At 45.7% G+C, this 13596-nt stretch overlaps 1 protein-coding gene across 1 annotated transcript in view; it reads right to left on the reverse strand.

Annotated features, from left to right (window-relative positions):
* Positions 1–13596, reverse strand: part of LOC115115722 (zinc finger matrin-type protein 4-like) — a 126616-nt gene that overhangs the window by 49427 nt on the left and 63593 nt on the right. Inside the window, exon 4 of the mRNA XM_065012547.1 lies at positions 3598–3873. Within this exon, the coding sequence (XP_064868619.1) occupies positions 3598–3873 (276 nt within the window). The remainder of the gene's footprint in view (positions 1–3597; positions 3874–13596) is intronic.

Below are 13596 nucleotides of genomic sequence, written 5' to 3' on the forward strand. Positions count from 1 at the left end.
GAACAGAGAGGTTTCAAAATAAGAGGCACTTCCTGATTGGATTTTCCTCAGGATTTCGCCTGCAATATCAGTTCTGTTATACTCACAGACAATATTTTTACAGTTTTGGAAACTTTAGAGTGTTTTCTATCATAATCTGACAATTATATGCATATTCTAGTTTCTGGGGCTCAGAAATAAGCAGTTTCAAATGGGTACGTTTTTTAGCCAAAAAAGAAAATACTGCCCCCTACACGCAAAAGGTTAAGACCTTGAGAGTGGCTGAGGTGCACCCGTGACCAGCTCGGAAACCAGATGGCAAAGCGGAGAACGTACGGTGGGATCGAAATGGTCGGTGATCTGTTTGTTCCCTTGACTTTCCAAGACTTTAGAAAGGCAGGGCAGGATAGATACAGGTCTGTAACAGTTTGGGTGTAGATTGTCTCCCCCTTTTGAAGAGGGGGGTGACCGCGGCCGCTTTCCAATCTTTAGGAATATCAGATGATACGAAAGAGAGGTTGAACAGATTAGTAATAGGGGTTGCAACAATGGCGGCGGATACATTTAGGAAGAGAGGGTCCAGATTGTCTAGCCCAGCTGATTTGTGGGGATCCAGATTATGCAGCTCTTCTAGATCATCAGCTTTCTGGACTTGGGTGAAGGAGAAGCGGGGAGGGTTACTTTCTGTGGGGGGTGCAGAGCTGTTGGCCGGGGTTGTGGTAGCCAGGTGGAAAGCAAGGCCGTAGAGTAATGCTTATTGAAATTCTAAATTATTGTGGATTTTTCAGTCGTGACAGTGTTTCCTAGTCTCAGTGTAGTGGGCAGCTGGGAGGAGGTACTCATATTCTCCATGAACTTTACAGTGTCCCAAAACATTTTGGAATTCGTGCTGCAGGATGCAAATTTTTGTTTCAAAAAGCTAGCCTTTGCTTTTCTAACTGACTGTGTGTATTGATTCCTGACTTCCCTGAAAAGTTGCATATCACGGGGACTATTCGAAGCTAGTGCAGTACGCAACAGGGTGTTTTTGTGCTGGTCAAGGGCAGTCAAGTCTGGAGTGAACCAAGGGCTGTATCTGTTCTTAGTTCTACATTTTTTGAAAGGGACATGCTTATTTAAGATGTGGGGGAAAACACTTTTAAAGAACAACCAGGTATCCTCTACTGACATGATGAGATCAATATCCTTCCAGGATGCCCGGAAACAAAATCTACCCTACCTGGATGCCTGATTAGTGGAACAAGAGGAGGGTGTTCCTGGAGCAGCTGGGATGGGCACTTGTAATCCCACACATTCAAAGAATGGAGCACCTCCCTCGCACAGCAGCCTCTGCAGCGCTTGTGAAAGCTTTTCAGGGGGCTGAATCTTGTCCTGATCCACCTGAGCTGCCCTCCAAAGAAGGACTGTAAAACAAATACAATGTGCTGCACATGTGAGAAATACATCTGCAAAGTCCATGCACACACACTTGCATACTGTCCTACATGAGCTAATTAGAGTTGATTGATTTATGTTCTTCACGTTTTTGTTTTGTATCTGTTATCTTATTTTATTCTTATTTATTGTTGTTGTTTATATACCTTGTGGGTGGGGGAAATGGTTCAAAAAACAGGAGAAGACTAGTATTTTGTAGTTGAATACCTCATTGTACAGTGTATAAGAATATATCACTATGTTGCCAAAATTTTTTGAAGACTGTTATTGTTTCCCTTCAATAAAATCCATTCAAATCTACTTTCTGCACATTGCTGGTACTTTCTTAGGCTATACAAGTGCTATCTCTCGCTAAAAAATGCATGTTTACACATATGAAGTACCTTTAGCAATACTAATAATAATAAACCTCTACTTTAGTAAAGAAAACAAGTATGACAAGTGTGTTGTAATAAAACTAGTGGTGTCCACTGATTAAATGCAGTCTTTCTGCATTGTGAAGAGGGGAAATGGTCTGACAAACAGTGCTGTAGCTCTGCCACTTTCCACCGAAGATGCAGAAGGGGGCCATAGGCGGATGTGGTGGATTGAGACGCAGCTCATGCAAAAAAAAGATATCTAGCTAAAACTGACGGATTTTGATGGGGATTTATTTTATTATGTTACTTAGATTGACTCACCGGTGTCAATAGACTTTATATTTAGGCTTGCCATAACAAAGGGGTTGAACACAAAACATGTTAAAAATATATTTCCACTTCGACATTATGGGGTATTATGTGTAGATTGTGTGTAGGCCAGTGACAAAACAAAATGTGGAAAGAGGGGTGTGTTTCCTTTTTAGGTGGTTTGACTTGTCTGCACAGGGCACTGAGTCATTTGTAATTCTATATAATATAAAATATATTTAATAATTGATGTAGTGATTAAGAGAAACATGCTGTTTAACTCCCACCTACACCAGTATAGTAGATCGCTTAGGGTCATATTGTACAGTGTGTAGGTGGAGCGATCAAATCAGATCACAGTGTGTGTGTGTGTGTCAGCTTCAATGCATGGGAAGCTAATGCAGATGATGAATGAGGCATGACAACATTAGTACCCTGGTAGTAGTCCTTAGGGATACATGCACCCACACACACACACACACACCCACCCACACACACACATAGTGGACAGTGAAAGAGAGAGATGGGAGGGAGGTAGAGTAAAGCATATGTTTCAAAAAGAAGAAGAGGGGGACTGAGAACGGGATAGAAGTTGAGGAAAGGGAATGGAAAAATAAGAACATTCAGACCCTAAGGTGGGCCTAAATTCCCTCTCTCGCTGTCTCACTGTATACCCTTTGCTCATCCGTCTTCTCTCTATTTCAAATGTTCAATATCTCCTATTCCCCATTTATAATGCCTATAGGTCTAACCTCAGCAGGCTATCACAGTCTTGTTCAGGCACTTTGTTCCGTTAACTAGAGGGTATCTGGTTCAAGTCCCACTCTTGCTGATCCTGCCTCAATCGCTACATCACTATGATATAATACAGTGCGTTAGATAATACAGTGTAAACTGGGCCATATTGTGGCACCCACTCACTCATATCTGATGATTATTATCATATTAGTCTTTATTGAGTAGCATCAGGTGCACACAGGGTACTTAACCGGGACAGCTATCCCCCTCACTCACAATCTGTGTGTGTGCCTTTGTATGTCTGTGTGTGTGTGTGTGTGTGTGTGTGTGTGTGTGTGTGTGTGTGTGTGTGTGTGAGTGAGTGCACTCAGTTTACTATGGAAACTGCTCATAACAGGCCAGGCTGCCAACAGAATAAATAATGTCAAGTTATGTAATGTCTGTGTCATGCATAATGAACAGCACTTGTTTGCTCTGTGATTAATCTATCTGTTGATCTGCTATTTTATGTATTCTAGTTCATTTGAGTGTGGTGGAAAAGTCAAATCTCTATGAATTCTTTATAAAGCTTTTAAAAAACAAGTGCAATGTTTATTATTATAAAGTAATATAATCTAAAATTATACATATGGATCCTACCACCACGTCTAAATGTCTTGCCAGTTTCTCCAGTTATTCCATGTTGTGTTCATGTAGTGTTTCTTTCCCTCGCAGTGCTACTAAGCCTAATTTGAACCCTTAACCCTTAACCCCTGACCTCTAACCGTTGTCTCCTCACCTGTAGTTTCAGTAGCGTCCAGACTGCCAGCTAGCTGCTCCAGTAGTTGCACTCTGGCTGCATTCCTGCGATGTTTTTTCCCCTCGTAGTGTTGCTGGGCCATCAGAGGATTGTTGAACCAGGCTCCACACAGACAGCAGTACTTCCCTGTCTCACCACTCCCACCACCACTACCCACCACCGCCACCGGGGGTGCTAGAGAGGAGGGCCATGGTAGGGCAGGTGAGGCATGGGGAGGGGTGGAGTCACTGGGCTGGGGGGTAGAAGGGGATGAGTCTGTGGGAGTGAGGGAAAAGGGAAAGGAGATAGAAGGGAGCACGGAAAAGGGGGTACGGTGGGAGATAGGATAATGAAGGGTGGGGATAAGGGTGGGATAAGAGGGGCAGGAAGGAGAGGAGAAGAGACAACAATATAAATATAAGGGAAGGAGGAACAGGAGGAGGGAGGAGAGGGGGAGAGGAAGAGCACATTAAAATCATCTCAAATAAATAATAGACTACAAACATCAATCAATTCTAATTGTTGTAATGAGTCCATCGGAAATGACATCTACATCAAAACATCAAATCAAATCAAATTTTATTTGTCACATACACATGGTTAGCAGATGTTAATGCGAGTGTAGCGAAATGCTTGTGCTTCTAGTTCCGACAATGCAGTGATAACCAACAAGTAATCTAACTAACAATTCCAAAACTACTGTCTTATACACAGTGTAAGGGGATAAGGAATATGTACATAAGGATATATGAATGAGTGATGGTACAGAGCAGCATACAGTAGATGGTATCGAGTACAGTATATACATATGAGATGAGTATGTAGACAAAGTAAACAAAGTGGCATAGTTAAAGTGGCTAGTGACATAAGAATGCAGTCGATGATCTAGAGTACAGTATATACATATGCATATGAGATGAATAATGTAGGGTAAGTAACATTATATAAGGTAGCATTGTTTAAAGTGGCTAGTGATATATTTACATCATTTCCCATCAATTCCCATTATTAAAGTGGCTGGAGTTGGGTCAGTGTCAATGACAGTGTGTTGGCAGCAGCCACTCAATGTTAGTGATTGCTGTTTAACAGTCTGATGGCCTTGAGATAGAAGCTGTTTTTCAGTCTCTCGGTCCCAGCTTTGATGCACCTGTACTGACCTCGCCTTCTGGATGATAGCGGGGTGAACAGGCAGTGGTTCGGGTGGTTGATGTCCTTGATGATCTTTATGGCCTTCCTGTAACATCGGGTGGTGTAGGTGTCCTGGAGGGCAGGTAGTTTGCCCCGGTGATGCGTTGTGCAGACCTCACTACCCTCTGGAGAGCCTTACGGTTGAGGGCGGAGCAGTTGCCGTACCAGGCGGTGATACAGCCCGCCAGGATGCTCTCGATTGTGCATCTGTAGAAGTTTGTGAGTGCTTTTGGTGACAAGCCGAATTTCTTCAGCCTCCTGAGGTTGAAGAGGCGCTGCTGCGCCTTCTTCACGACGCTGTCAGTGTGAGTGGACCAATTCAGTTTGTCTGTGATGTGTATGCCGAGGAACTTAAAACTTGCTACCCTCTCCACTACTGATCCATCGATGTGGATAGGGGGTGTTCCCTCTGCTGTTTCCTGAAGTCCACAATCATCTCCTTAGTTTTGTTGACGTTGAGTGTGAGGTTATTTTCCTGACACCACACTCCGAGGGCCCTCACCTCCTCCCTGTAGGCCGTCTCGTCGTTGTTGGTAATCAAGCCTACCACTGTTGTGTCGTCCGCAAACTTGATGATTGAGTTGGAGCGTGCATGGCCACGCAGTCGTGGGTGAACAGGGAGTACAGGAGAGGGCTCAGAACGCACCCTTGTGGGGCCCCCCGTGTTGAGGATCAGCGGGAGGAGATGTTGTTGCCTACCCTCACCACCTGTGGGCGGCCCGTCAGGAAGTCCAGTACCCAGTTGCACAGGGCGGGGTCGAGACCCAGGGTCTCGAGCTTGATGACGAGCTTGGAGGGTACTATGGTATTGAATGCCGAGCTGTAGTCGATGAACAGCATTCTCACATAGGTATTCCTCTTGTCCAGGTGGGTTAGGGCAGTGTGCAGTGTGGTTGAGATTGCATCGTCTGTGGACCTATTTGGGCGGTAAGCAAATTGGAGTGGGTCTAGGGTGTCAGGTAGGGTGGAGGTGATATGGTCCTTGACTAGTCTCTCAAAGCACTTCATGACATTAGAGCGGTGTTGAGAGTCACACTAAAGCATGTGCACACGCATGCACACACACACAGTCAATGCATGGCAAGACCTGGCAAGACCACCTCACAGGGGACTGCTGTGAGCACAGAGCGATATATTGCTCCCGACCTGATCTATGAAGGCCAGATGAGGGTCAGAGAAAGGCCAACTGCAGTCCCGAGACCATCTTACTCTCAGACTGTCGAGGCAAAGCGTGTGTGTGTTTGTGTGTGTTTCACTGGTATATGTGTTAATCGCGTGTGTGCTTGTCAGTGTGTTTTGTGTGTGCGTCATATGTTTTGTGTATGTGTGTCATATGCTAATGTCTCTGTGTGTGCGAGCACACACACTAGCAATCTCCATAGACAAACATTGGCAGTAGAATGTCTTTACTTAAGAGCTCAGTGACTTTCAATGTGGCACTGTCATAGGATGCCACCGTTCCAACAAGTCAGTTCGTCAAATTTCTGCCCTGCTAGAGCTGCCCTGGTCAACTGTAAGTGCTGTTATTGTGAAGTGGAAACGTCTAGGAGAAACAACGGCTCAGAGGTAGGCCACACAAGCTCACAGAATAGGATCGCCGAGTGATGAAGCGCTTAGCGCGTAAAACCGTCTATCCTCAGTTGCAACACTCACTACTGAGTTCCAAATAACCTCAGGAAGCAAAGTCATCACAATAACTCTTCGTTGGAAACTTCATGAAATGGGTTTCCATGGCCGAGCAGCCACACACAGCCCTAAGATCACCATGCGCAATGTCAAGCATCGGCTGAAGTGGTGTAAACCTCACCTCCATTCGACTCAGGACCAGTGGGAACGCGTTCTAGCTGTCCGACGGACAAATCTGGGAATGGTGGAAGCCAGGAGAACACTACCTGCCCCAATGCATAGTGCCAACCGTAAAGTTTGGTGGACAAGGAATAATCGTCTGGGGCTGTTTTTCATGGTTCGGGCTAGACCTCTAAGTTCCAGTGAGGGGAAATCTTAACACTACAGCATACAATGACATTCTAGACGATTCTGTGCTTCCAACTTTGTGCCAACAGTTTGGGGAAGGCCCTTTCCTGTTTCAGCATAGCAATGCCCCCGTGCACAAAGCGAGGTCTATACAGAAATTGTTCATCGAGATCGGTGTGGAAGAACATGACTGGCCTACACAGAACACTGACCTCAACCCCATCAAGTAGCTTTGGGATGAACTGAAACGCCAACTGCGAGCCAGTACTAATCACCCAACACCATTGCCTGACCTCACTAATGCTCTTGTGATGGAAGCAAGTCCCTGCAGCAATGTTCCACCATCTAGTAGAAAGCCTTCCCAGAAGAGTGGTTCCCCTCTTTCCACTGGGATTCTCTGCCTCTAACCCTATTACAGGGGCTGAGTCACTGGCTTACTGGGGCTCTCTCATGCTGTCCCTGGAAGGGGTGCATCACCTGAGTGGGTTGATTCACTGATGTGGTCATCCTGTCTGGGTTGGCGCCCCACCTTGGGTTGTGCCATGGCGGAGATCTTTGTGGGCTATACTCAGCCTTGTCTCAGGATGGTCAGTTGGTGGTTGAAGATATCCCTCTAGTGGTGTGGGGGCTGTGCTTTGGCAAAGTGGGTGGGGTTATATCCTTCCTGTTTGGCCCTGTCCGGGGGTGTCCTCGGATGGGGCCACAGTGTCTCCTGACCCTTCCTGTCTCAGCCTCCAGTATTTATGCTGCAGTAGTTTATGTGTCGGGGGGCTAGGGTCAGTTTGTTATATCTGGAGTACATCTCCTGTCCTATTCGGTGTCCTGTGTGAATCTAAGTGTGCGTTCTCTAATTCTCTCTTTCTCTCTTTCTTTCTCTCTCTCGGAGGACCTGAGCCCTAGGACCATGCCCCAGGACTACCTGACATGATGACTCCTTGCTGTCCCCAGTCCAGCTGGTCGTGCTGCTGCTCCAGTTTCAACTGTTCTGCCTTATTATTATTTGACCATGCTGGTCATTTATGAACATTTGAACATCTTGGCCATGTTCTGTTATAATCTCCACCCAGCACAGCCAGAAGAGGACTGGCCACCCCACATAGCCTGGTTCCTCTCTAGGTTTCTTCCTAGGTTTTGGCATTTCTAGGGAGTTTTTCCTAGCCACCGTGCTTCTACACCTGCATTGCTTGCTGTTTGGGGTTTTAGGCTGGGTTTCTGTACAGCACTTTGAGATATCAGCTGATGTACGAAGGGCTATATAAATACATTTGATTTGATTTGATTTGAAGAGTGGAGGCTGTTATTGCAGCAAAGGGGGGACAACCTCCATATTAAGGCACATGATTTTGGAATGACATATTTAACGAGCAGGTGTCCACATACTTTTGGTCATGTAGTGTAAGTGTGCATGTGCGCGCATACATGTCATGTCATATGGATGCTTCTGTGTGTGTGACCATTCATCAGACATTTCTCTCTTCCCCCTCATATTCTGTAAAGATAAAAAAGAGAAGTGGATGTATTCTAGGTGACCCTGTTGAAAAATGGCAGCCTGGTTACCACGGAAACAGGCCATTAATAGCCCAAGCCCCGACAGGGGGTCACAGACTGTGGTGTGTGTTGTGAGTGTGTTGTGTGTGTGTGCGTGTTTGTCAATCTCTGTGTGTTTGTGTATGTGTATGTGTGTGTGTTTGGCATGGAGCGACATAACAGGTCACTCATGACTCGCAGACGCCAGACACAAAACGGAGTGTGTGTGAGTGTTTGCGTGTGACGGCAAGCATTTGAAAGTGTGAGCTGTGTATGTTTGCATGAGGGTGTGTGTGCATGTATGCATGTAAAGGTGTGTGTGTGAGTGAGTGCATTGTAAAATCCAAATCAAATCAAATCAAATGTTATTGGTCACATACACATGGTTAGCAATGTTAATGCGAGTGCAACGAAATGCTTGTGCTTCTATTACAACAGTGTAATATCTAACAAGTAATCTAACCATTCCCCAACAACTACCTAACACACAAATCTAAGAATAAGAATATGTACATATAAATATATGGATGAGCGATGGCCGAGCATCAGAGGCAAGATGCAAAAGACGGTATAAGATGCAGTATAAACATATGACATGAGTAATGTAAGATATGTAAACATTAATAAAGTGGCATTGTTTAAAGTGACTAGTGAGTCTCTCAGGAACCAATACACACAGTCAGTCAGGAAAGCAAAGACTAGCTTTTTCAAACAGAAATTTGCATCCTATAGCTCTAACTCCAAAAAGTTTTGGGACACTGTTAAGTCCATGGAGAATAAGAGCACCTCCTCCCAGCTGCCCACTGCACTGAGGCTAGGAAACACTGTCACCACCAATAAATCCACGATAATCGAGAATTTCAATAAGCATTTCACTACGGCTGGCCATGCTTTCCACCTGGCTACCCCAACCCCTGCCAACAGCTCCGCACCCCCCGCAGCTACTTGCCCAAGCCTCCCCAGCTTCTCCTTCACCCAAATCCAGATAGCTGATGTTCTGAAAGAGCTGCAAAACCTGGACCCCTACAAATCAGCTGGGCTAGACAATCTGGACCCTCTCTTTCTAACATTATCTGCCGCCATTGTTGCAATCCCTATTACCAGTCTATTAAACCTCTCTTTTGTATCGTCCAAGATCCCTAAAGATTGGAAAGCTGCCGCGGTCATACCCCTCTTCAAAAGGGGGTGACACTCTAGACCCGAACCGTTATAGACCTATATCCATCCTGCCCTGCCTATCTAAAGTATTCTAAAGATCGATTCGAATCCCACCGTATCTTCTCTGTTGTGCAATCCGGTTTCCGAGCTGGTCACGGGTGCACCTCAGCCACGCTCAAGGTACTAAATGATATCATAACCGCCATCGATAAAAGACAGCACTGTGCAGCCGTCTTCATCGACCTGGCCAAGGCTTTTGACTCTGTCAATCACCGTATTCTTATCGGCAGACTCAACAGCCGTGGTTTCTCTAATGACTGCCTTGCCTGGTTAACCAACTACTTCTCAGACAGAGTTCAGTGTGTCAAATCGGAGGGCCTGTTGTCTGGACCTCTGGCAGTCTCTATGGGGGTACCACAGGGTTCAATTGTCGGGCCGACTCTTTTGTCTGTATATATCAACAATGTCGCTCTTCCTGCGGGTGATTCTCCGATCCACCTCTACGCAGAGGACACCATTCTATAAACATCTGGCCCTTCTTTGGACACTGTGTTAACAAACCTCCAAACGAGCCTTAATGCCATACAACACTCCTTCTGTGGCCTCCAACTGCTCTTAAACGCTAGTAAAACCAAACGCATGCTTTTCAACCGTTCGCTGCCTGCACCCGCCCGCCTGACTAGCATCACTACTCTGTACGGTTCTAACTTAGAATATGTGGACAACTACAAATACCTAGGTGTCTGGCTAGACTGTAAACTCCCCTTCCAGACTCATATTAAACACCTCCAATCCAAAATGTAATCAACAATCGGCTTCCTATTTCGCAATAAAGCCTCCTTCACTTACGCCGCCAAATATACCCTCGTAAAATGGACTATTCTACCAATCCTTGACTTCGGCGAAGTCAGTTACAAAATAGCTTCCAAAACTCTACCCAGCAAACTGGATGCAGTCTATCACAGTGCCATCCGTTTTGTTACCAAAGCCCCTTATACCACCCACCACTGCGACCTGTATGCTCTAGTCGGCTGGCCCTCGCTACATATTCGTCGCCAGACCCACTGGCTCCAGGTCATCTATAAGTCGATTCTAGGTAAAGCTCCGCCTTATCTCAGCTCACAGGTCACGATAACAACACCCACCCGTAGCACGCGCTCCAGCAGGAATATCTCACTGGTCATCCCCAAAGCCAACACCTACTTTGGCCGCCTTTCCTTCCAGTTCTTTGCTGCCAATGACTGGAACGAATTGCAAAAATCGCTGAAGCTGGAGACTTACATTTCCCTCACTAACTTTAAACATCAGCTATCTGAGCAGCTAACCAATCGCTGCAGCTGTACATAGTCCATCTGTAAATAGCCCACCCAATCTACCTACCTCATTTCCATATTGTTTTGATTGAATTTTCTGCTCTTTTGCACACCAGTATTTCAAATTGCTCATCATCATCTGCTCATCTATCACTCCAGTGTTAATTTGCTAAATTGTAATTACTTCGCTACAATGGCCTATTTATTGCCTTACCTCCTCACGCCATTTGCACACACTGTATATAGACTTTATTTTTTTCTATTGTGTTATTGACTGTACGCTTGTTTATTCAATGTGTAATTCTGTGTTGTTGTTTGTGTCACACTGCGTTGCTTTATCTTGGCCAGGTCGCAGTTGTAAATGAGAACTTGTTCTCAACTAGCTTACCTGGTTAAATAAAGGTGAAATAAAAATGAATAAAAATGTAGGCAGCAGCCTCTCTGAGTTAGTTATTGCTGTTTAGCAGTCTGATGGCATTGAGATAGAAGCTGTTTTTCAGTCTCTCGGTCCCAGCTTTGATGCACCTGTACTGACCTCGCATTCTGTATGGTAGCAGGGCGAACAGGAAGTGGCTTGGGTGGTTGTTGTCCTTGATTATCTTTTTGGCCTTCCTGCGACATTGGGTGCTGTAGGTGTCCTGGTGCGCAGGTAGTTTGCCCCCGGTGATGTGTTGTGCAGACCGCACCATACTCTGGAGAGCCTTGCGGTTTTGGGCGGTGCAGTTGCAGTATCCCTCTCAGCACTGCCTGGACTGCACAAAAATGCAAATGCTTTCCGTTTGAGTTATATTAGGTTTTATTTTCATCGTTTTATCGTTAGGTTTTATTTTCATTTTACAGGATGCTCTGTAAAATCTGTAAAAGTTTGTCAGGGTTTTAGGTGACAAGACAAATTTCTTCAGCCTCCTGAGGTTGAAGAGGCAATGTTGCTCCTTCTTCACCACACTGTCTGTGTGGGTGTACCATTTCAGTTTGTCTGTGATGTGTACACCTAGGAACTTAAAACTTTCCACCTTCTCCACTACTGTCCCTTCGATGTGGATGGGGGGGTAATTCCCTCTGCTGTTACCTGAAGTCCACGATCATCTTCTTTGTTTTGTTAACGTTGAGTGAGAGGTTGTTTTCCTGACACCACACTCCGAGTTCCCTCACCTCCTCCCCCTGTAGGCCGTCTCGTCGTTGTTGGTAATCAACCCACTATTGTTGTGTCGTCTGCAAACTTGATGATTGAGTTGGAGGCGTGCATGGCCATGCAGTCATGGGTGAACAGGGAGTACAGGAGGGGGCTGAGGACGTGCCCTTGTGGGGCCCCAGTGTTGAGGGTCAGCGAAGTGGAGATGTTGTTTCTTACCTTCACGACCTCAGGGAGGCCCATCAGAAAGTCCAGGACCCAATTGCACAGGGCGGGGTTGAGACCCAGGGCCTCCAGCTTAATGATGAGCTTGGATGGTACTATGGTGTTGAATGCTGAGCTATAGTCAATGAACAGAATTCTTACATAGGTATTCCTCTTGTCTAGATGGGATCGAGCAGTGTGCAGTCTGATGGTGATTGCATCGTCTGTGGACCTGTTGGGGCGTTGTGCAAACTGAAGTGGGTCTAGGGTGGCAGGTAAAGTGGAAGTGATATGATCCTTGACTAGTCTCTCAAAGCACTTCATGATGACAGAAGTGAGTGCTATAGTCATTTAGTTCAGTTATCTTTGCCTTCTTGGGTACAGGAACAATAGTGGCCATCTTGAAGCATGTGGGGACAGCAGACTGGGATAGGGAGAGATTGAATATGTCCATAAACACACCAGCCAGCTGGTCTGCGCATGCTCTGTGGACGTGACTAGGGATGCCGCCTGGGCCAGCAGCATTATCCTCAAAGCGGGCAAAGAAGGTGTTTAGTTTGTCTGGAAGCAATACGTTGGTGACCATGACTTGGCTGGTTTCTTTTTGTAGTCCATAATTACCTGTAAGCCCTGCCACTTACATCTCATCTCGTGTCTGAGCTGTTGAATTGCGACTTTTTCCCAATACCAACATTTCGCTTGTTTGATTGCCTTGCGGATGGAATAACTACAGTGCTTATATTCAGCCATATGCCCAGTCTTCTTTCCGTGGTTAAATTAGGTGGTTCACACTTTCAGTTTGTGCGAATGCCGCCAGCCATCCATGGTTTTGTTTAGGGTAGGTTTTTATAGTGGGTACAACATCGTCAATGCACTTCCTTAAAAACTCACTCACTGAGTCAGCGTATGGATCGATGTTATTCTCTGAGACTGTCCGGAACATTTCACAGTGTCCGTGAGCAAAGCAATCTTGAAGCGTAGATTCCGATTGGTCAGACCAGCCTTGAATGGTTCTAGTCATGGTTACATCCTGTTTGAGTTTATGCCTATAGGACGTTAGGAGCAAGATGGAGTCGTGGTCGGATTTGCCGAAGGAAGGGTGAGGGAGGCCCTTGTATGCATCGCGCAAGTTGGAGTAGCAGTGGTCCAATGCATGCTTGTGGGTCATTGTTGAAGATGTGCTTAGTGAAAGCAGAGAGAGTGGCTCGTTAGGTACATAGCCAAATACTGTAGTGTGAGAAAGCTATGATGCAAGATGGCTTGTCAAACTGTCTAGTTCTGCCATCTACACAGTGCTAGTGTCTTTAGAGTGCTACTCAGAAAATACCTTTCATTTTCCACATCTTCATCACATATTTGACATTGGCAGTCGTACACTGAGTATACCAAATATTAGGAATATCTTCCTAACATTGAGTTGCACCCTCCACCACCTTCCTTTTGCCCTCATGACAGCCTCAATTTGTTGGGACAGGAAAAACCCAGCAGCGTTGAAGTCCTTGA

The sequence above is a fragment of the Oncorhynchus nerka genome, linkage group LG28 (assembly GCF_034236695.1).
Source record: "Oncorhynchus nerka isolate Pitt River linkage group LG28, Oner_Uvic_2.0, whole genome shotgun sequence".
Taxonomy (NCBI): domain Eukaryota; kingdom Metazoa; phylum Chordata; class Actinopteri; order Salmoniformes; family Salmonidae; genus Oncorhynchus; species Oncorhynchus nerka.